The 21,974-nt window shown below is 45.9% G+C and overlaps 1 protein-coding gene across 1 annotated transcript; it reads left to right on the top strand.

The window, feature by feature from the left end:
* Positions 1-6,055: 6,055 nt before the first annotated feature.
* Positions 6,056-18,210, top strand: DDOST (dolichyl-diphosphooligosaccharide--protein glycosyltransferase non-catalytic subunit). Its single transcript, XM_063435893.1, has 11 exons — positions 6,056-6,274; positions 8,580-8,690; positions 11,299-11,385; positions 11,632-11,735; positions 12,372-12,466; positions 12,564-12,657; positions 12,789-12,937; positions 15,251-15,398; positions 15,718-15,838; positions 16,398-16,504; positions 17,667-18,210. Exons 1-11 carry the CDS (start codon positions 6,124-6,126, stop codon positions 17,814-17,816), a joined length of 1,317 nt encoding a protein of 438 aa, XP_063291963.1. The 5' UTR covers positions 6,056-6,123; the 3' UTR covers positions 17,817-18,210.
* Positions 18,211-21,974: the final 3,764 nt, after the last annotated feature.

Genomic DNA, 21,974 nt, shown 5'->3' with positions numbered 1-21,974 from the left:
ATGCGGTCGTAAGTATACACCCAGTTGTGCCCAATCCGTATAACCTGCTTGCTTTAATTCCGGGCGGGGCTACCTATTTTACTGTCTTAGATCTCAAAGATGCCTTCTTTTGCCTCCGAATTGCTGCAGAAAGCCAGCGTACCTTCGCATTCCAATGGGAAAATGCTGTAACGGGCTTGAAACGCCAGATGACTCGGACAAGACTGCCCCAAGGGTTTAAAAATTCACCTACCCTATTTGGTTCAGCTTTAAGTCAAGACTTACTGGATTTCAAGTCCATCCCAGGAGAGTGTGTACTATTACAATATGTAGATGACTTGTTGATAGCTGCAGTTACAAGAGAAATATGTCAGCAAGCAACATATGATCTACTACACATTCTCTGGAAGGCAGGATACAAGGTGTCCAGGAAGAAGGCTCAGTTGTGTCAGCCAACTGTCAAATATCTGGGATTCCATATCTCTGAAGGTCAAAGAATAATGGGGCCAGAGAGAAAAGAAGAAAAGAACCAGTTATGCGATATTGGCGAAACCTCTGTATGCAGCTATAAAGGGTACAGAACACGATCCCTTCCTATGGACCCCAGAACAGCAAAAGGCATTTGAAGATGTGAAGAAGGCTTTGATGAGTGCCCCAGCATTAGGTCTACCTGATCACACACGTCCATTCTACCTGTATGTACATGAGCAAAGAAGAATGGCTGTGGGAGTATTAACACAGTACTTGGGATCATGGCAAAGACCTGTTGCCTATATGTCCAAACAACTGGATGCAGTGGCCAGTGGTCTTCCACCTTGTCTAAGAGCCGTAGCTGCAGCCGCCCTGCTGGTAGCTGAAGCCGATAAACTCACTCTGGGTCAAGAACTCTATGTGCGAGTCCCGCACGCAGTACAGACGTTGCTAGATTACAAAGGCAATCATTGGTTCAGTAACAGCCGTATGACCAAGTATCAAGCAATGTTGTGTGAAAACCCAAGAGTGCATTTAGAGACTGTTAACACTTTAAATCCAGCTACCCTTTTGCCGCAACCTACTGAAAGTCAACATGATTGCTTGGAGGTGATGGATGAAGTATTTTCAAGTAGACCAGATCTTCATGACTTTCCCATCCAGAACCCTGATGTCCAATACTATACGGACGGCAGTAGTTATGTGAAAGAAGGGATTCGCTATGCAGGATATGCAGTAACAACGATAGACAAGGTGATAGAAGCTCGGCCACTGTCAAAAGGAACATCGGCACAGAAGGCAGAATTGATTGCACTAACACGAGCGTTACAATTGGCTGAAGGTTTAAGAGTGAACATCTACACGGACTCCAAGTATGCGTTCTTAAGCACTCATGCCCACGGAGCTTTGTATAAAGAAAGAGGACTATTGAATTCAGAGGGTAAAGAAATCAAGTACGCAGCTGAAATATTACAATTATTGGAAGCAGTATGGGAACTGAAAGAAGTTGGTATTATACATTGTTGAGCGCATCTGAGAGGAGATGGTGATGTAACCAAAGGAAATCGGATGGCAGATAATGCAGCTAAGCGTGCCGCTGAATCAGGAAGACAGGAATATGTGGAACATATAGCTGCTCTTATACCGACTCCACTGTCTCAAAAGACTCCAGTTTATACAGCTCAAGAAGAGGAGTGGTTAAAGACTGAACCTGGAAAGTACCTGGAGAACAAATGGTATCAGTTAGAAGATGGGAGAATAGTTATTCCAGCATCACTAGCGGTAGAAATTGTCCAGAACTATCATAACGGGACACATTCTGGAAGAGATAGTATGGAAGAATCTCTCAGAAAACATTTCTACATACCAAGATTGTCCAACTTAACTCAAGCCATTGTACGAAGATGTGTAATATGTGCTAAGAACAACGCAAGGCAAGGACCAGTAAAACCACCAGGAGTTCAGTATATGGGGGGACTCCCTATGTCCGATCTACAAATTGACTATACAGTTATGCCTAAATCTGGTGGACATCGCTACTTACTAGTAGTTGTGTGCACCTATTCAGGCTGGGTAGAAGCATGTCCTACTCGTACAGAGAAAGCAGGAGAAGTTGTGCGATTCCTGCTACGAGAAATAATACCCCGATATGGACTACCATGCTCTATAGGATCGGATAATGGTCCAGCCTTTGTTCACCAGTGCCTACAACAACTGACTCATATGCTTGGTATTAAGTGGAGGCTTCATACGGCATATAGACCTCAGAGTTCTGGTAAAGTAGAGAGAATGAATAGAACTATTAAGAACCAGTTGGCAAAGATGTGTCAGGAAACCCAACTTAAGTGGAATGTTCTTTTGCCTATAGCTCTGTTACGTATTCGAAGTACACCTACCAGAAGGATGGGTCTCTCACCTTTTGAAATCATGTATGGGCGTCCACCTCCCGTACTTGGTAACTTAAGGGGGGATTTGAGTCAGTTGGGAGAAGGAATTACTCGGCAGCAGGTTGTAGAGTTGGGTAAAACTATGGAGGAGGTACAGAAATGGGTACAAGATAGATTACCTGTGAATATTTATCCCCCTGTTCATAGTTACCATCCAGGAGACCAAGTGTGGATTAAAGAGTGGAATAATATACCGTTAGGGCCTAAGTGGAGGGGTCCTTATGTTGTTCTTTTGTCTACCCCTACAGCAATAAAGGTGGCTGAAGTGACTCCGTGGATTCATCACTCCAGGGTTAAACCAGCAGCAGTAGATTCTTGGCAAGCTACACCAGATACAGAGAATCCCTGCAAGATCCGGTTAAAGCGCACGACTCAGTCGGAGTGACGAGGAGACATTTGAATTACAATTATATTTAAAGAGATTGGTAAGTGAGTGTTTTGACGGCCATAATAACGCCTGACCACTCACCCACGTATTATAAGTCAGGATGTCTCGAAGGGACCCCTGTGAAGAAGAGCAGAACTCCATTCCCTGCAGCCCTTACATCCTGGAAGCTGAGGTGCCATCGCACGGACGAAGACTGAGGATGAAGACGCCGAAAGAAGTGTTATTGATAATGTTTATATATGTGTATTTTTATATTCAGGAAGGTAGAGGTACCGACACTCCTAGCTGTGAGGTTTGCATTAAGACTACTATAACAGGTAATCATATTTCCCAGACCCTAATTTGGCATTCACAAAATGAGTGTAAGGGATATGTGTCTAGGTGTAGATACCTAGGTATAGAATATAGTGTATGCCATTTAGGAGTAGGAGAACCTAAGTGCTTCAATCCGGAGTATCAACCCCGTACAATTTGGTTGACCCTCAGGAATGGAGATCCACAGGGAACCCTAATAAATAAAACTGTGTTAGAAACCGTTCATTCTTCGTGTGTTCTGCTATTTGATGCATGTAAAGCGATATCAAGTGGTAGAAAGCCGTGGAATGTATGTGGGGATATTAAATGGGAGAGAACGTATGGGTCTAACGATAAATATATTTGTCCCAGTAGTAAGAACAAGTACGTAAGTCCGAGATGCCCAGATAAGGAATATAAATATTGCCCATATTGGTCTTGTGTGGGGTGGGCAACTTGGGGACAGACAGCAGACAAGGATATGATTGTTACTAAGTTGCCTACCAAACCATATTGTAAGTCTATGGAATGTAACCCAGTCCATATACGTATAAATAATCCTGAACAATTCTTAGATAGGTTCGGTAATTTATTTAGGTTTCAGATATATGGGACGGGTTTAGATCCTGGGACAATATTGTTTATAGGGATAGAGACCGATACCGTAGCATCCCAAACTCATCAGGTTTTCCATTCTTTTTATGAAGAGATGAGTGTAGATAATAAGATCCCCCATAACGCTAAAAACCTGTTTATTTATTTAGCTGAAAGTATTGCCGGTAGTCTTAATGTGACCAACTGCTATGTGTGTGGAGGTACTAACATGGGAGACCAATGGCCTTGGGAAGCAAAGGAGGTAATGTCCGGTTCTGAGGCAGTTGAACAAATAATATCTTCACAAGCCGATTATCAGATGAGTGTTAGAGGTAAATCCGAGTGGAGATTAAAAACCTCCACCATAGGTTATGTTTGCATAGCAAGGAAAGGAATGATGTTTAATACTTCTGTAGGAGAATTAACTTGTCTAGGGCAAAAAGCTTATGGTGACAGTACAAAGAATACAACCTGGTGGTCGGCTTCAAATGTCTCAGAACCACCTAACCCGTTTGCAAGATATGCCAATTTAAAGGACGTATGGTTTGACTTATCCATCACATCTAGTTGGAAAGCCCCAGCAAATTTGTACTGGATCTGTGGTAAGAAGGCCTATTCGGAGTTACCACAGGACTGGGAAGGGGCATGTGTGTTAGGTATGCTCAAACCATCCTTCTTCTTGTTGCCCATTGAAACAGGTGAGACTTTGGGAGTTAAAGTGTATGATGTGAATCATAGGAAGAAAAGGGGACCCATAGAGATAGGCGCCTGGGAAGATGATGAATGGCCTCCCCAGCGTATTATAGATTACTATGGGCCAGCCACTTGGGCAGAGGATGGTACTTTTGGATATAGAACCCCAATATACATGCTCAACCGCATTATAAGGTTACAGGCGGTGGTTGAGATAATTACTAATGAGACCTCACAAGCGCTCAATCTTCTAGCGAAGCACAATACCAGGATGAGGACAGCAGTTTACCAAAATAGATTAGCTTTGGATTACCTATTGGCAGTAGAGGGAGGTGTATGTGGGAAGTTTAACCTGAGCAATTGCGGTCTTCAAATAGATGACGAAGGGCAAGCAATAGCTGAGCTTACTAGCCATATGGTTAAACTAGCGCATGTGCCTACTCAGGTATGGAAAGGGTACAATCCAAGTAGTTGGTTTGGTAACTGGTATGAGCAGTTTGGAGGACTTAAGGCATTGGTAGGTGGAGTCATGCTAATTTTAATGTTGTGTCTACTCCTACCATGTCTTATTCCTTTAGTAGTTAGGTCTGTGCAGAGTGTTATAGAAAATATAGCAGAGAGGAAGGCTGCTGCACAGATAATGGCCATATATAAATATGAGGCTCTAAATCAGGGAGAACCAATGCAGGAAGAGGAATGTTGAGGGATTCATATCATCAAAAAGTCTGGTCTGGTTCATGGCAACCTGAGGTATATGCAAACTAAGGTTAAGTGATGCCTCAGTAATTGTGAAATATCAGAGGCATCAAAGGGGGGAATGTGGTGGAATCTCGGTAAAAATAAATTTAGTAGGCCGAGATTACCACGTGGCATGTGCACATACTGGTGTATCGGTCGGTTGGTTGCACGTGGCAAAGATACGATCAGTAGTGTACGGAGCATGTGCGAGAATACCGGATATAGTATTCCCCTCCTCCATTATGCTGGACAAGCCATGCGGTCAAGCAGGAAGTTAGTTCTTGTTCGTTTTGATTGGTCAAGAGAATGTGCGGGTGGAGCTTAATATGGGAGGAGTTATGTGCCTATATAAGGAGCCTGCACTATTGTCCGGGGCTCAGAACTTGCTGTATTTTGGTGACATTAGTCCCTCTGAGTCCCGATCGGTGAACCGAATAAAGAATCTCTTCCTTCCTGAAGAAACCTGTGTCCATCTCTCTGTGCTTGGCTTCCGTCAGTTTCTCCGGTATCACTTTAGCAGGATAGTAACTAGCTCTCTCACACTGAGCAAGCTATTTCCTATCCTCAGAAAGGATACTGGATAGGAACTAGTCGCAGCCAGCACAGAATGTCTATGAGTACAGCAATCTGACGGCTATAGATTACTGACACATTCTCAGTGTCTAGGGAAGGACACGCAGAGAATGCCGGGAGTTGTAGTTGTGATCGCATTTCCCGCCATACAGTGTAGGTCACGTGTCAGCAGACTCGGCCTTCTCTGATTGGTTACCGAGATGTAGCGGTGAGGATCCTGTACAGTCGGTTTCCGGTCTGTTTTTCGGGGTACCGGGGTCCCTTTACCCAGCATCCCCCTCGGTGAGCTCAGACCCCATCACGGCTGGAACCGCCGCGCTGAGTGCAATGTGCCCTTATTAAAGATGGCGGCGCCCGCCTCCCCGGTGACGTCACGGCCGGAGCTGTCACTAGGCGATTGGCCTCCTGTGGGAGCACTTCCGGTGACGTGGAGTTAGCCGGGGAGGAATGATGGCTGGTACTCGGCGCTCGCTGCTGTTTCTGACCGCCCTGTGTGTGGCTGTGGCCCCCCGGGCCCTCGCTGCTCCCCGAACCCTAATCCTACTGGAGAACATCAACATCAAGGAGACCCACTCACTGTTCTTCCGCGGCCTCGCCGGTGAGGACCCCACGGGGGGGGGGAGAGACAGGGCCCCACGGGGGAGGGGGGGAGAGAGAGACAGGGCCCCACGGGGGAGGGGGGGAGAGAGAGACAGGGCCCCACGGGGGAGGGGGGGAGAGAGAGACAGGGCCCCACGGGGGAGGGGGGGAGAGAGAGACAGGGCCCCACGGGGGAGGGGGGAGAGAGAGACAGGGCCCCACGGGGGAGGGGGGGAGAGAGAGACAGGGCCCCACGGGGGAGGGGGGGAGAGAGAGAGACAGGGCCCCACGGGGGAGGGGGGGAGAGAGAGACAGGGCCCCACGGGGGAGGGGGGGAGAGAGAGACAGGGCCCCACGGGGGGGGGGAGAGAGAGAGACAGGGCCCCACGGGGGGGGGAGAGAGAGAGACAGGGCCCCACGGGGGGGGGGAGAGAGAGAGACAGGGCCCCACGGGGGGGGGGGGGAGAGAGAGACAGGGCCCCACGGGGTGGGGGGAGAGAGAGACAGGGCCCCACGGGGGGGGGGGAGAGAGAGACAGGGCCCCACGGGGGGGGGGGAGAGAGAGACAGGGCCCCACGGGTGGGGGGGGAGAGAGAGACAGGGCCCCACGGGGGGGGGGGAGAGAGAGACAGGGCCCCACGGGGGGGGGGAGAGAGAGACAGGGCCCCACGGGGGGGGGGGAGAGAGAGACAGGGCCCCACGGGGGGGGGGAGAGAGAGACAGGGCCCCACGGGGGGGGGGAGAGAGAGACAGGGCCCCACGGGTGGGGGGGGAGAGAGAGACAGGGCCCCACGGGTGGGGGGGGAGAGAGAGACAGGGCCCCACGGGGGGGGGAGAGAGAGAGACAGGGCCCCACGGGGGGGGGAGAGAGAGAGACAGGGCCCCACGGGGGGGGGGGAGAGAGAGAGACAGGGCCCCACGGGGGGGGGGGAGAGAGAGAGACAGGGCCCCACGGGGGGGGGGGAGAGAGAGAGAGACAGGGCCCCACAGGGGGGGGGAGAGAGAGAGACAGGGCCCCACGGGGGGGGGGAGAGAGAGAGACAGGGCCCCACGGGGGGGGGAGAGAGAGAGAGACAGGGCCCCACGGGGGGGGGGGAGAGAGAGAGAGAGAGACAGGGCCCCACGGGGGGGGGGAGAGAGAGAGAGAGACAGGGCCCCACGGGGGGGGGAGAGAGAGAGAGAGACAGGGCCCCACGGGGGGGGGGGAGAGAGAGAGAGAGACAGGGCCCCACGGGGGGGGGGAGAGAGAGAGAGAGAGACAGGGCCCCACGGGGGGGGGGGGAGAGAGAGAGACAGGGCCCCACGGGGGGGGGGGAGAGAGAGAGACAGGGCCCCACGGGGGGGGGGGAGAGAGAGACAGGGCCCCACGGGGGGGGGGAGAGAGAGACAGGGCCCCACGGGGGGGGGGGGAGAGAGAGAGACAGGGCCCCACGGGGGGGGGGGGAGAGAGAGAGACAGGGCCCCACGGGGGGGGGAGAGAGACAGGGCCCCACGGGGGGGGGAGAGAGACAGGGCCCCACGGGGGGGGGAGAGAGACAGGGCCCCACGGGGGGGGGGAGAGAGACAGGGCCCCACGGGGGGGGGGAGAGAGACAGGGCCCCACGGGGGGGGGGGGAGAGAGACAGGGCCCCACGGGGGGGGGGAGAGAGACAGGGCCCCACGGGGGGGGGGGAGAGAGACAGGGCCCCACGGGGGGGGGGAGAGAGACAGGGCCCCACGGGGGGGGGGGGGAGAGAGACAGGGCCACACGGGGGGGGGGGAGAGAGACAGGGCCACACGGGGGGGGGGGAAGAGAGACAGGGCCCCACGGGGGGGGGGGAGAGAGACAGGGCCCCACGGGGGGGGGGGAGAGAGACAGGGCCCCACGGGGGGGGGGGAGAGAGACAGGGCCCCACGGGGGGGGGGGAGAGAGACAGGGCCCCACGGGGGGGGGGAGAGAGACAGGGCCCCACGGGGGGGGGGGAGAGAGACAGGGCCCCACGGGGGGGGGGGGTGGTGACAGGTCCTGTCCAGTGATGTCCAGCATCTTACATGGGGTCTTATTGCACTTGTTCTATCTATAGACTCTGTAGCCCACCGTATAGTAGTAGCCCATGATGCATTTACAGCCTTAAGAGGCCTTCCTTTTGTCCACCTTGCAGCAGTCCTACGTGGAAGTACCTCGCTAGGAAGCTATTGAAGCTTCAATCTTTATACTCTATCCAATAGAAGGGAATGACCTATAAAGAGGTGGCCAATAGTGAAATAGTCACTGTATTATGTTTTTACGTTCCTTTCCGTATCTTCTGACATATATTCTGGTATCTTTTTTGTTTTCTTTTCAGACAGAGGATTTGACCTAACCTTCAGAACAGCTGATGACCCTAGCTTGTCACTCATAAAATATGGAGAGTTTTTGTATGACAATCTGATAATATTCTCACCGTCAGTAGAAGGTAAGTACTACTGATAAATATGTACTTCTAGTCCAGGGGTAGGCCACCTATGGCACATGTGCCATGCACGTCACTCAAGGCTGCTAGAGCCAAACAGTCTAAGGAACAGCCCACACACAATCCCCACAAACTCAACACCACTAACAATCCACATACATGCACACAACCCCACATGCAGCCTCTCACATGTAATACCCCAAACAGTCCCACATATACACACTACCAAACACACAATGTGACATATCCATCCACACACCATTCCACAAGCAGCCCACAAACTACTTGTGAACATATACAATATAATAGCTCATATACGCACAAATACAACGATACAAAACAACCGCAGTATAAATTACAAGCAGAATACGGCAACATACACACTTCTATTTAAAAAGCAAAATAGGACCGGCTCGCTACGGAACATCCCAATCTTATTTAGGCACAGTGCTGCTATCTGACATAGGGGCACTAGGCCAAGTTTAAAGGTACAGCTGTAGCATTGAGAATACACCCAATGCATGTCCGTCACCATCAGAAACCTTTCTTTGTGTAATAATGGCAGACAGGTTCAGTATCTGTAAAACCATGTCTTACATTCTAGCTGTGTGTTCACTTGTTTGTATATAGAGCTGTTTATATGTATAGAACCAGTCTTCCATTTTATTAACCATGTAGGGTTTATTCGCTAAACTCAGAATTGCATTGAATTAAAATAAAAACGGCAACATTTAGGCCAAATAGCGTATCTGGCAAAATTCTCTAACTCTAATATAGTTCTACATGAGGTATTTTTGTCTAAATTTTGCAACTCAGATTTTAATATGTGACAATTAAGAATTTGGCGATTAACCCTCGCAACGTTAAAGGATCACTATAGGGTCAGGAACACAAACATGTATTCCTGACCCTGTAGTGTTAACACCACCATCTAGCCCCTCATGCCTCCATAAATATAGTAAAAATCTTGCTGTATTCAAGCCAGAAGCTGTAAATCTGCATGCTGTTAGACTCAGAAAAACAAGCAGTCTGCTGACATGTGATAGCCTGATCCAATCACAGTGCTTCCCCATAGGATTGGCTGAAACTGACAAAGAGGCAGATCAGGGGCAGAGCTAGCATGATTCAAACACAGCCCTGGTCAATCAGCATCTCCTCATAGAGATGAATTGAATCACTGAATCTCTATGAGGAAAGTTCAGTGTCTGCATGCAGAGGGAGGAGATACTGAATCACAGGATGCTGTGCACATTGCTGCCCTGTGCTTTGCCGACAGCAGATCTGAGTGGATGGAGGCATATTACGCCTCCATCAACTCCGAAGTCCCTCTGGTTCACTCTGAGTGACTGCAACTGGAGGTGTTCCTAGCTTGATTTTGGACTCCCCTGTCTGTACGTATTACCTGCACTTCATCAGGCTCATTTGTTTTAGGTTTGGATTGGATGTGCCTATGAAATATTCTTGACTCCTATTCACAAATCATTTGATTGATGTCTGCCTTTTGCTCTAAACAGATGGTCTTATTTTATTATTTAATGCCAGATTTTGGATGATTCTTAGACAAATGAACAGTTGTATTTTTATTGTTTACAACAATATCTGTCTGGTTAGAAAGTTGGAAGCCAAAAAGATCAGAAGTTTCAGGTGTGTCCATAGCCAGGCAATAAACACAGGCTAAGTCGACTCTGTCGCTTTGTGGATCCATGTCTTTCCTTGCGATCCTCTTTATCTTATCTGGTCTTTAAGCATTAAATGTGCTCTGCTAATGCTATGTGTGTAAACTACTGCAACTAAAGTTAGATCTTTATAATCCATATTTTTCTACAATTTCACAAGGGCTACCTAAGCTGGTCTAGCAGGCAGATATTTCTATTACTGTGAAGCGCCTCTTACAATGATTGCATTTACAGGAGATCTTGTGATCATATTTCTTCAGTAGTGTTACAGCTGCTCATTAGCAACGGTCATGCTAAGGAGCTTATTTTTCATATCTGTACAGTTACGGTAATTTAATGTATGCAGCTGTGTTTAAAATGTATGCATTAAGGTTCCTTTCTGTATGTCAGTGGGAGCAGCTATTTTAAATGTCCATGGTAGACACCATAAACACTTAAACTTACTGAAGCAGTTATAGTACCTGGAGTGCGTGGGTGCCCACCATCCTCTTTGTCACCTGAACCCTGGCCTCCAGTAATGAATTGGCAGACATGTAGTTATAGTCCACTTTACACTAAAGCAGGGAGTTATTGGCCGAGAGCATCAGCTTAGTGTTCTCTGCCAATCACTACCTCAATCCCATCTATAAATTGGTATGGTGTGAGGTGGAAGCATAGCCCTGCCTTTGCTATATTGTCACTGCAGTCCAGGCTGCTGAGGACTGGGAATACTAAATGCTGAGTAAACTGTTTAGTAGTGATGCAGCACCTGGTGCTCATGGACTTCAGGCATCGTAACAAGGTCAATCTGTTGAAGTGGTTGAGGTGCTTACAAGTACTCGTGAAAAAAAATTCAATAACCATTGTGCTCCAATGGAGAGAGATGGTTGGTGCTACAATATACTATTTAAATAAGTCGATGTAAGTTTGTTCTAACACTAAATTTTCTGTTGTAGATTTTGGCGGAAACATCAATGTTGAGACGATCAGTTCCTTTATTGATGGAGGTGGGAGTGTTCTGGTGGCTGCCAGCTCAGATATTGGTATGTCAATGTTTTTGATAATATTTGTCTCTGCATTTTCTTCCAATCACTATAAATTCAGTTTAGATTAAAGCCATTTGGCACAGCACATGATGAGAATCGGACATTTACCGATGTTTGAAAATGTTTTCTGTATGGTTCGTATCTAACTGCTCTGGGATTTTGTAGCTATCTATTCAATCACCAATAGATATGATGCAATTATGAGTATGCTTTCATCGTTCATGGGTTCTCTATGTTCTTTAGGGGATCCTTTGCGGGAATTGGGCAGTGAATGTGGTATTGAATTTGATGAAGAAAAAACTGCAGTAATAGATCATCACAACTATGACATCTCTGATCCTGGGCAGGTTAGTGTACAAAAGGACTTTAATATAGCATGTTCTGCATGTATAGTAAGAGACCCTTTTAAACACGATAATAACCTGATCTTATAGCGTGTTCTGCATGTATAGTAAGAAACCCTTTTAAACACGATGGTAACCTGATCTTATAGCGTGTTCTGCATGTATAGTAACCTGATCTTATAGCGTGCTCTGCATGTATGTAAGAGACCCTTTTAAACACGCTAATAACTTGATCTTCACCCTGTGTATATTAACCGCTAGAAAACCTCTAGATTAGTAGATATAAGGAAAATAAAATGTTCCATTGTTGCCTGATAGGTAGGAAATGAACAAAACTTGCCTCACTCCTGACACTCCTCAAACACAATCTGTAAACTATTCAGAGAACAAATCATTCCATAGATTGTAAGGGAGGCATAGGAGTTTGTGTAGCTATATTTGTCATGTCTTACCTGTGGTCTGCTGTGCAGCATTCCCCTCCTCCACTGCCAATACCAGAGAGCCAGACATTCTTTCATTATGTCTGCTGAGCTGAACCCCGCAATGGTGTATTTTCCATAAATGATGTAGGACATTATTAATTGATATCTCTCCCCCCCCCCCCCCTGTAGTTTCTGATGTTCTTGTCTCTCCCCTCAGCACACACTAATTGTGGCGGATTCAGAGAACCTTCTGAAGGCACCAACCATCGTGGGAAAATCTACTTTGAATCCCATTCTGTTTCAGGGGGTTGGGTAAGTGTACTAAGAATTTTATTTCCATTATAATCGCAGCAAACGTTTACCTGATGATGTAAATATGTCATTCTTATTTTATTTTTGTCGTCTCCAGCATGGTAGCAGATCCTGATAATCCTTTAGTGCTGGACATTCTCACTGGGTCCTCAACTTCTTACTCCTTTTTCCCTGATAAACCAGTCACACAGGTAAGTCCTCTGTCGTTGATCTTTACCATCAATTCGTAACACCGTATTGTCGTGTTATCACACAGTCCTTTCCTGTCCAGCTTCCTGACCACGTTCCTTCATTAAGCAGTTTCCCTCTTTCTTCATTGCAGTATCCGCATGCTGTGGGAAAAAACACTTTGCTAATTGCAGGGCTACAGGCCAGAAATAATGCTCGTGTTGTGTTCAGTGGATCATTGGATTTCTTCAGTGATGCTTTCTTTAACTCTGCTGTCCAGAAAGCCAGTCCTGGCTCCACCAGGTAACTTTTGTAACCTCTTAAGGACCAAACTTCTGGAATAAAAGGGAATCATGACATGTCATGTGTCCTTAAGGGGTTAAGGTTTATGTATCTCATCTGAAGCTGTATGTTTTTTTTTTTTTGTTTTGTGATTATTATTTTTTTTTATTGTTTTTTTTTTTTTCATGTATTCAACCACAGAAAGCATGTTTCAGACAGGGCAGTATATAATTGCAGGGTTTGGGCCAAATGCCACTGAACTCTGCTCACTTGGAGTGAATGGTCATCGGCCGTTAAACCAGATATCTCAAAATCTCACTGTTTGAAATGCAGAAAGCACAGGCAACAGTTTGTTTAAAAAAAACTACAAATGGGGCGGAGCTTGCCTGCCGAGCAAAGCAGACGTGCCTGCTAAGAGCTCCTGAGGCTGAGGCCAAGATTTGGGTGTTAGCGCCCGACCACCCAAGCGTACCAGCTGTGGACAGCGATAGTCCCAACCAGGGGGCGATGCTGCATCGGGGGATACCCGATACAAGACCCTCCGTGGCTGAATCGACCACATCGCAGCCTGCGGCCTACACAGGTGGGAGCCGAGGAGAGGCGGCCGCTCTCCCGGTTCTCTGGCTGAAGAGGAAGCACTCTCACATTGCCTCCCCTCCCCCCCCCGGACCGTTGGGGGATATCCCGGTCCCTGCCGAGCTGGACGACCGCAGCCCTGGACAAAGCAGAGGTAGCGGTGACACCCTCGTGCAGAATAAGAGCGGCGACACCCAAGATGGCGGATGCGCCTAATTCCACAACACGCGGCAAACAAATGTTTGAAGCTAACCTAGATGAGCTGTTCACCAGGTTCTGGGCGAAGCTGGCATCCAGGGAGCAACTGGCTGGCACAAACATACCTGCAAGGCAGCTGACACTCACCCGCACAGAGCCGGCGCCACCGCGAGCTCCAGCGACACACAAGGTGAGCCACAACCAGCAGACACGTGGAGCCTACAGGCCGAAGCGACAGCAACTGCCAACAGCAGTGGCGAACCACAAACCCAACCCGGCGAACTCTAATCAACGTCCAAAGCACCCACAGACGACGCTGAGGAAGATAACCGAGAGAAAGCTGCACGCCGCTTCAACTCTGCAGACCGCTCCTGCAAGTATGCCCACAGAAATCTCCAGCTCTAAGAGCGGACGCAGAGTGGTTGCTATCGGCGGCTCCCCTAAGAGACGGCGGGACCGGCCACACAAGCGGCGACGGAGTGCCCGCTCCCTACCCAGCATTCACCCCCACTTCAAGCCACCACAACACCAGACGGAAGCTGGAGCAATCTACCCATCAGGGAAGCGCCGACCCCCCCACTACGCAAATCTCTACCACAATATGCCGGACGCCTGGCTCCTATATGCATGTATGGCTTTGACACCACAGGAGATAGCGGCTCACCGGGGCTACAATGTGAGCCCGGAGGGGATCGGATGAGAGTGGCCATGAGACTGGAGTATGACAGGCATATCGCTGGACTTTCCCCAATATGCCTCCTAACGCACGAACTGCTCCCTGACTGCCGGCTAGGCATACAGTAACGACCATTAACCCTTTGCTGAGTGATTAATAAGCATTATTATAAGCGCTAGCTAAATCAATCTAATGTGGCATCCTAAGCATGTTTGAAACTCACTAGGTGGCTGTTGGTCTACCTGCATGTTAACACGCTAGAAAACACAAATCTATACACACCTTCTCACGCATAGATGTGATTAGAAGCTTGCAATATACCTGTTTGTACTACAATACTATGTGTGACTGTATGCCCCAACATGATGATCTTCCACCTACATATACAGTACATGTACCATTAGTATGTTGCTAGCTAATGTTCTTCATGCCCACTAGCCTAACCACCTACAGCATAAAGTTTCTATGCATAGTTTTGGAAATTTAAGGATATCAATGTTCTAGCCTGTTTATAGCTGAACTATCGACGACACTGCCTAAAAAACATACCTGCTACTACTGATGCTTGCATGTCATACATAACTAGATTGCCTTACTACGTCTAACCACGTTTAAAAATGTAAAAAAATGTGCTTTCATCTCACTGCCACATATGTATAAACCTGTGATATCGCTGTGATTGTATTTGCTGTTGTGGCAACATATAACACTTTGTCAAACCATGCACAACAAAAAAAAAAAAAACTACAAATGATTTTAACGTGGTTAAGGTTTGTTATATACACACAGATTGAAACCTAAATAAAAAGGTATTTGAAAATTGAATGATGATCCCCTGATTTTATTGTTGGTATTGAACCCACATCTTGTTTTGTTGTGTATAGATTCTCCAAAACTGGAAACTATGAGCTAGCTTTAGCTATGGCCCGCTGGGTGTTTAAAGAGGAGGGAGTCCTGCGGGTTGGCGCTGTTTCCCATCACCGTGTTGGAGAAAACACTCCCCCCAGTGCTTACACAATCACCGACCTTGTGGTAAGACGAAAATAAATACTATTCAGTCTGCATCCTACAAGCGGAAGCATTTGTTTTATCCAGCTGCATTATGAAGTGCAGTCTTTACAATAATTCGTCTTTTGTCATCTCTCTGGCTTCTTCCTGGTGGTTTTTAAAGGGTTCTTGGAGCAGGTTTTCACTCTGATCTGTGCATTTCCACTAGTTTCACTTCACTGGCCTTCATAGTGTTAAATCTGTTTGTGATTAAAATTAGTTTAACCTGATTGTGTTTGTTAAATACAATTGTGATCCCAAACTGCCCATTACATAGTAATGTTAGGTTTGATTTCTCTCACAGGAATACAACATTGTGATCGAGAAGCTTTCTGAAGGAAAGTGGGTTCCATTTGATGGCGATGATATTCAGTTGGAGTTTGTTCGCATTGATCCATTCGTTCGGACTTTCCTGAAGAAAAATGGTCAGTGCATGTATTGGCATTATTGCTGCAGCCAGTCACACCTCTGCCTCCTCCCCTTCTAACTATGTGATGTGCAGCCTGAGCAGTGCCCACGTTACCTCTTTGCTAGATCTTATTCTCTAAAGGGATTCTACAGTGTTAGGAATTCAAAGCTAGCACTATATTACCCTTTGCCCCTGGCACGTAAAGGGTTAAAAAAAAAAAAAAAAACCACTGTAGTCAGTAACCCGATTCCAGGTGATGGGTCGCACTCCGCCTTCTCTGACATCATTTAATATGAGGAACTTATTGCACATGGGCCTCAATGCTTTCCTATGAGGTTTTCCCTGACGCTGGATGTCCTCATGCAGCACTGTTTAACGGAGTCACTCTGTTAGAATCCAGGAAGCACCTCTAGTGGCAGTCTGATAGACCGTCACAACAGGCAGTCTTAGTCCTGCAAAGTAATCGCTGCAGTTTCTCAAAATCGTCAATGTTTTACATTGCAGGAAGAAGTGGGAGAGGGATACTGCACCCAGACCACTTTAATGTCTCTGACATTATATCTTTCTTCTTGCAGGTGGGAAATACAGTGTTCAGTTTAAACTACCTGATGTGTATGGTGTCTTCCAGTTCAAGGTGGACTATAACCGACTTGGCTACACGCATCTGTATTCAACAACTCAAGTGAGTTTATTATGACTGCATGTGTCCCAGCAGATACTTTATTTGTTTTGACATCTGATTAATTAAATCTAATTAATTTCTGTGAGAGTCGCGATGTAAGTGACGGATTATTTTTGAGATAATTATATAAATTGTGGATTTGGGTATTTTCACTCTACTTTACGAAGGGAGAAACTGTCTGTCTATGAAGATTCATTACAGCATTGAAGGGGCACGCCAGCCAGTGGACTTAAAAAGCTTGTAAAGATAATGCACTCTGAAGACACCCATGTTGTATTGTCCTCTTGATTATTCCTGCATTTTTATTAAAAAAAAAATTCCTGGAAATTTAGTTTTACTTTCCAGAAAATCACAGATCCTGCTGCTCCCAGTTATCCTCTAATGTAGCTATAAATATAATCTCAATGACTGAAAAAGAAACACTCTCATTTCCCATTTATAATTTTTTAATGGAAAGTTCCAAGCACCATAACTATAGCCGTTGTAGTGCTTATGGTGCAGGGAGTGTCTTGGTTCCTTCTCAGAGTTGGTAGTCAAGAGTTTAAGAACATTTTGACTACTTATCGGAGTTCTGTTAGCTGCTCAACGCAGTCTGCTCCTCTGGAGCTGTCAGTCGACCCCCTCTCCTGAGCCTTGGAGGGTGACTCTGCAACACTGGGCTTAGTTCAGTGCAGAAGCTTCCATCTGAGGAGAAGGCAACAAAGGATGCACTGTGGAACTTATCAATCTAGTCTTAAACAGTTTACTCTGGGCGGCACCATGTCATCCTTAGCACCATAACTACTACAGCAGTATTGCTTCTGACATTTGTGAACTTCCTGTTAATTATGAGGAAATGTTTATTTGATTCAACTGGCAAATATTCTGAAATGAAGGGCTTGAACAGGAGGTTGAAATATGTATGTACATGAATTCAGGTAACTTTATTTTACTTTGAGTATTAAAATGCATACAGTTTGTCTATATGCCTATTGTGTATTTTAATATTTTATTATTTTACTTGTCCTACGGGTGGCTAAATGCACTTGCTGAAACAGACATCGTAATTGTTATATTTTTTACAAAATGTCATACTAATCCTCTTAAGTATCTACAGTTAACCAGAAGATCAAGCCTTCCTCGTCTACTTATTGTGAGTAATCATTCTCTATTCTGATTGCAGGTGTCTGTACGACCGCTGCAGCACACACAGTATGAGAGATTTATCCCATCTGCTTTCCCTTACTATGCCAGTGCATTCTCCATGATGGGCGGCCTCTTCATATTCAGCATCGTTTTCTTACATATGAAAGAGAAGGAAAAGTCAGATTAAGGAGAAGAGTCATTGCTACGCACTGAGGGACCAGCAAGAGCATTTATACAGTGATCCAACCGGAAGCAGCAGCCGAGCTCCTGGGACAGTGTCATTCACTGGGTGGAAAATGGGACATCATCTGTGATTTATTTTTTATTTTATTTTTTTTGGAAGGGTTATTTTTTTGTTTTGTTTTTTTTAATGTTTGCTCCCCCCCCATCATTGTTGGAGGTTGTAAAATTAAATGGGGCAAATTGTCTTTAACAGGAAACCAGAAGATTAGTGCTGGAATCTTCTCCAGCAATGAGTAACAGAAAGTCACTTGAGTTGTCATTTTTATTTTTGGACTGTAACTTGCACTTGGAGATTATTTTTGGCATTTCTATGAAATTAAAGTGTTTCCCCCCCATTTTAGCGGTGTTCATGTGCTGCATTGTGTGTTTTTGTCATTCACCCACTTACAAATTGTGAATAACTTAATAGGGATTACACATCTTATTAATGACTTTATTCTAAAAGGGCACAGTGATATTTAAATGTTGTCTTGAGCCATTTTGTTATCCGACAAAGACTGTATTGAGCTGCTGGGAGAGACAAGAACACATTATTATACACTATGATCCCAATTCTAAAACCCGCTTGTTGCACAGAAAGCAGCCTCCTACCTTTTTTTTTTTTTTTTTTTTTTTTTTTTTTTTTTTTTTTTTTTTTACTAAACCTGGTACAGATAAGAATCATAAGTAGTGGGTGCAATATGACATATACCACTTCCCCCTAGTGGTCTAAGAAACTAACAGCTATAAATAGAAATATCCATATCACACCAAATAAAAAAACACATTATTCATCTATACACAAATAAAGGAAAAAATTGCATACCAAGGTAAATGCATATAGTGCAGAGGCAGATATAATGGACTATATCTACATATATTGGGGTGCAAATTATGCTTAAGTATACGGTCTTCCTTGAGTGGATAATGTAAAAAGTCTTCAAAAATCTCCAACAAATCTATAGATCTCTAAATATGTTCATTATTAATTTTTAAGATTATACATAGTTAATTTAGCTAACTTCCAAAAATATAAATCCTGTTTCATCAGATTATTTGTTGCATTTTACTAAAAGAAGGCCAAGAACTTCCTGGTAGAAAGTTGAGGCTCCCTGAATACTTTGGAGACAGGTTTGTGGCTCTATATACTGAATTAAGGGAAATGGCAATTTATAATCAGGTGAGTTTCAACTTTCTGACAGTGATCTGGTTCTCAGTATAATATTGAGGGGAGTGAGGTGATCTGGTTCTCAGTATAATATTGAGGGGAGGGAGGTGATCTGGTTCTCAGTATAATATTGAGGGGAGGGAGGTGATCTGGTTCTCAGTATAATATTATGGGGAGGGAGGTGATCTGGTTCTCAGTATAATATTGAGGGGAGGGAGGTGATCTGGTTCTCAGTATAATATTGAGGGGAGTGAGGTGATCTGGTTCTCAGTATAATATTGAGGTGAGGGAGGTGGTCTGGTTCTCCGTATAATATTGAGGGGAGTGAGGTGGTCTGGTTCTCCGTATAATATTGAGGGGAGGGAGGTGATCTGGTTCTCGGTATAATATTGAGGGGAGGGAGGTGATCTGGTTCTCAGTATAATATTGAGGGGAGGGAGGTGGTCTGGTTCTCAGTATAATATTGAGGGGAGGGAGGTGGTCTGGTTCTCAGTATAATATTGAGGGGAGTGAGGTGGTCTGGTTCTCAGTATAATATTGAGGGGAGTGAGGTGATCTGGTTCTCAGTATAATATTGAGGGGAGTGAGGTGATCTGGTTCTCCTTGTAATACTGAGGTGAGTGAGGTGATCTGTTTCTCAGTATAATATTGAGGGGAGGGAGGTGATCTGGTTCTCAGTATAATATTGAGGGGAGGGAGGTGGTCTGGTTCTCAGTATAATATTGAGGGGAGTGAGGTGGTCTGGTTCTCAGTATAATATTGAGGGGAGTGAGGTGATCTGGTTCTCAGTATAATATTGAGGGGAGTGAGGTGATCTGGTTCTCAGTATAATATTGAGGGGAGTGAGGTGATCTTCTCAGTATAATATTGAGGGGAGTGAGGTGATCTTCTCAGTATAATATTGAGGGGAGTGAGGTGATCTGGTTCTCGGTATAATATTGAGGGGAGGGAGGTGATCTGGTTCTCCGTATAATATTGAGGGGAGGGAGGTGGTCTGGTTCTCAGTGTAATACTGAGGGGAGTGAGGTGATTTGGTTTTCAGTGTAATATTGAGGGGAGTGAGGTGATCTGGTTCTCAGTATAATATTGAGGGGAGTGAGGTGATCTGGTTCTCAGTATAATATTGAGGGGAGTGAGGTGATCTGGTTCTCAGTATAATATTGAGGGGAGTGAGGTGATCTGGTTCTCAGTATAATATTGAGGTGAGTGAGGTGATTTGGTTTTCAGTGTAATATTGAGGGGGGGGAGGTGGTCTGGTTCTCAGTATAATATTGAGGGGTGTGAGGATCTGGTTCTCAGTATAATATTGAGGGGAGGGAGGTGATCTGGTTCTCAGTATAATATTGAGGGGAGTGAGGTGATCTGGTTCTCAGTATAATATTGAGGTGAGTGAGGTGATCTTCTCAGTATAATATTGAGGGGAGTGAGGTGATCTGGTTCTCAGTATAATATTGAGGGGAGTGAGGTGATCTGGTTCTCAGTATAATATTGAGGGGTGTGAGGTGATCTGGTTCTCAGTATAATATTGAGGGGAGGGAGGTGATCTGGTTCTCAGTATAATATTGAGGGGAGTGAGGTGATCTGGTTCTCAGTATAATATTGAGGTGAGTGAGGTGATCTTCTCAGTATAATATTGAGGGGAGTGAGGTGATCTGGTTCTCAGTATAATATTGAGGGGAGTGAGGTGATCTGGTTCTCAGTATAATATTGAGGTGAGTGAGGTGATCTTCTCAGTATAATATTGAGGGGTGTGAGGTGATCTGGTTCTCAGTATAATATTGAGGGGAGTGAGGTGATCTGGTTCTCAGTATAATATTGAGGGGAGTGAGGTGATCTGGTTCTCAGTGTAATACTGAGGGGAGTGAGGTGATTTGGTTTTCAGTGTAATATTGAGGTGAGTGAGGTGATCTGGTTCTCAGTATAATATTGAGGTGAGTGAGGTGATCTGTTTCTCAGTATAATATTGAGGGGAGTGAGGTGATCTGGTTCTCAGTATAATATTGAGGGGAGGGAGGTGATCTGGTTCTCAGTATAATATTGAGGGGAGTGAGGTGATCTGGTTCTCAGTATAATATTGAGGGGAGTGAGGTGGTCTGGTTCTCAGTATAATATTGAGGGGAGTGAGGTGGTCTGGTTCTCAGTATAATATTGAGGGGAGTGAGGTGATCTGGTTCTCAGTATAATATTGAGGGGAGTGAGGTGGTCTGGTTCTCAGTATAATATTGAGGGGAGTGAGGTGGTCTGGTTCTCAGTATAATATTGAGGGGAGTGAGGTGATCTGGTTCTCGGTATAATATTGAGGGGAGTGAGGTGATCTGGTTCTCAGTATAATATTGAGGGGAGTGAGGTGGTCTGGTTCTCAGTATAATATTGAGGGGAGTGAGGTGGCCTGGTTCTCAGTATAATATTGAGGGGAGTGAGGTGATCTGGTTCTCAGTATAAAATTGAGGTGAGTGAGGTGATCTGGTTCTCAGTATAATATTGAGGTGAGTGAGGTGATCTGGTTCTCAGTATAATATTGAGGGGAGTGAGGTGATCTGGTTCTCAGTGTAATATTGAGGGGAGTGAGGTGATTTGGTTTTCAGTGTAATATTGAGGGGAGTGAGGTGATCTGGTTCTCAGTATAATATTGAGGGGAGTGAGGTTATCTGGTTCTCAGTATAATATTGAGGGGAGTGAGGTGATCTGGTTCTCAGTATAATATTGAGGGGTGTGAGGTGATCTGGTTCTCAGTATAATATTGAGGTGAGTGAGGTGATCTGGTTCTCAGTATAATATTGAGGTGAGTGAGGTGATCTGGTTCTCAGTATAATATTGAGGGGAGTGAGGTGATCTGGTTCTCAGTGTAATATTGAGGGGAGTGAGGTGATTTGGTTTTCAGTGTAATATTGAGGGGAGTGAGGTGATCTGGTTCTCAGTATAATATTGAGGGGAGTGAGGTTATCTGGTTCTCAG

The sequence above is a fragment of the Pelobates fuscus genome, chromosome 11 (assembly GCF_036172605.1).
Source record: "Pelobates fuscus isolate aPelFus1 chromosome 11, aPelFus1.pri, whole genome shotgun sequence".
NCBI classification, from domain to species: Eukaryota; Metazoa; Chordata; class Amphibia; order Anura; family Pelobatidae; genus Pelobates; species Pelobates fuscus.
Note: the sequence above shows the minus strand (reverse complement) of the source record. Positions and strands in the feature narration are given on the sequence as shown.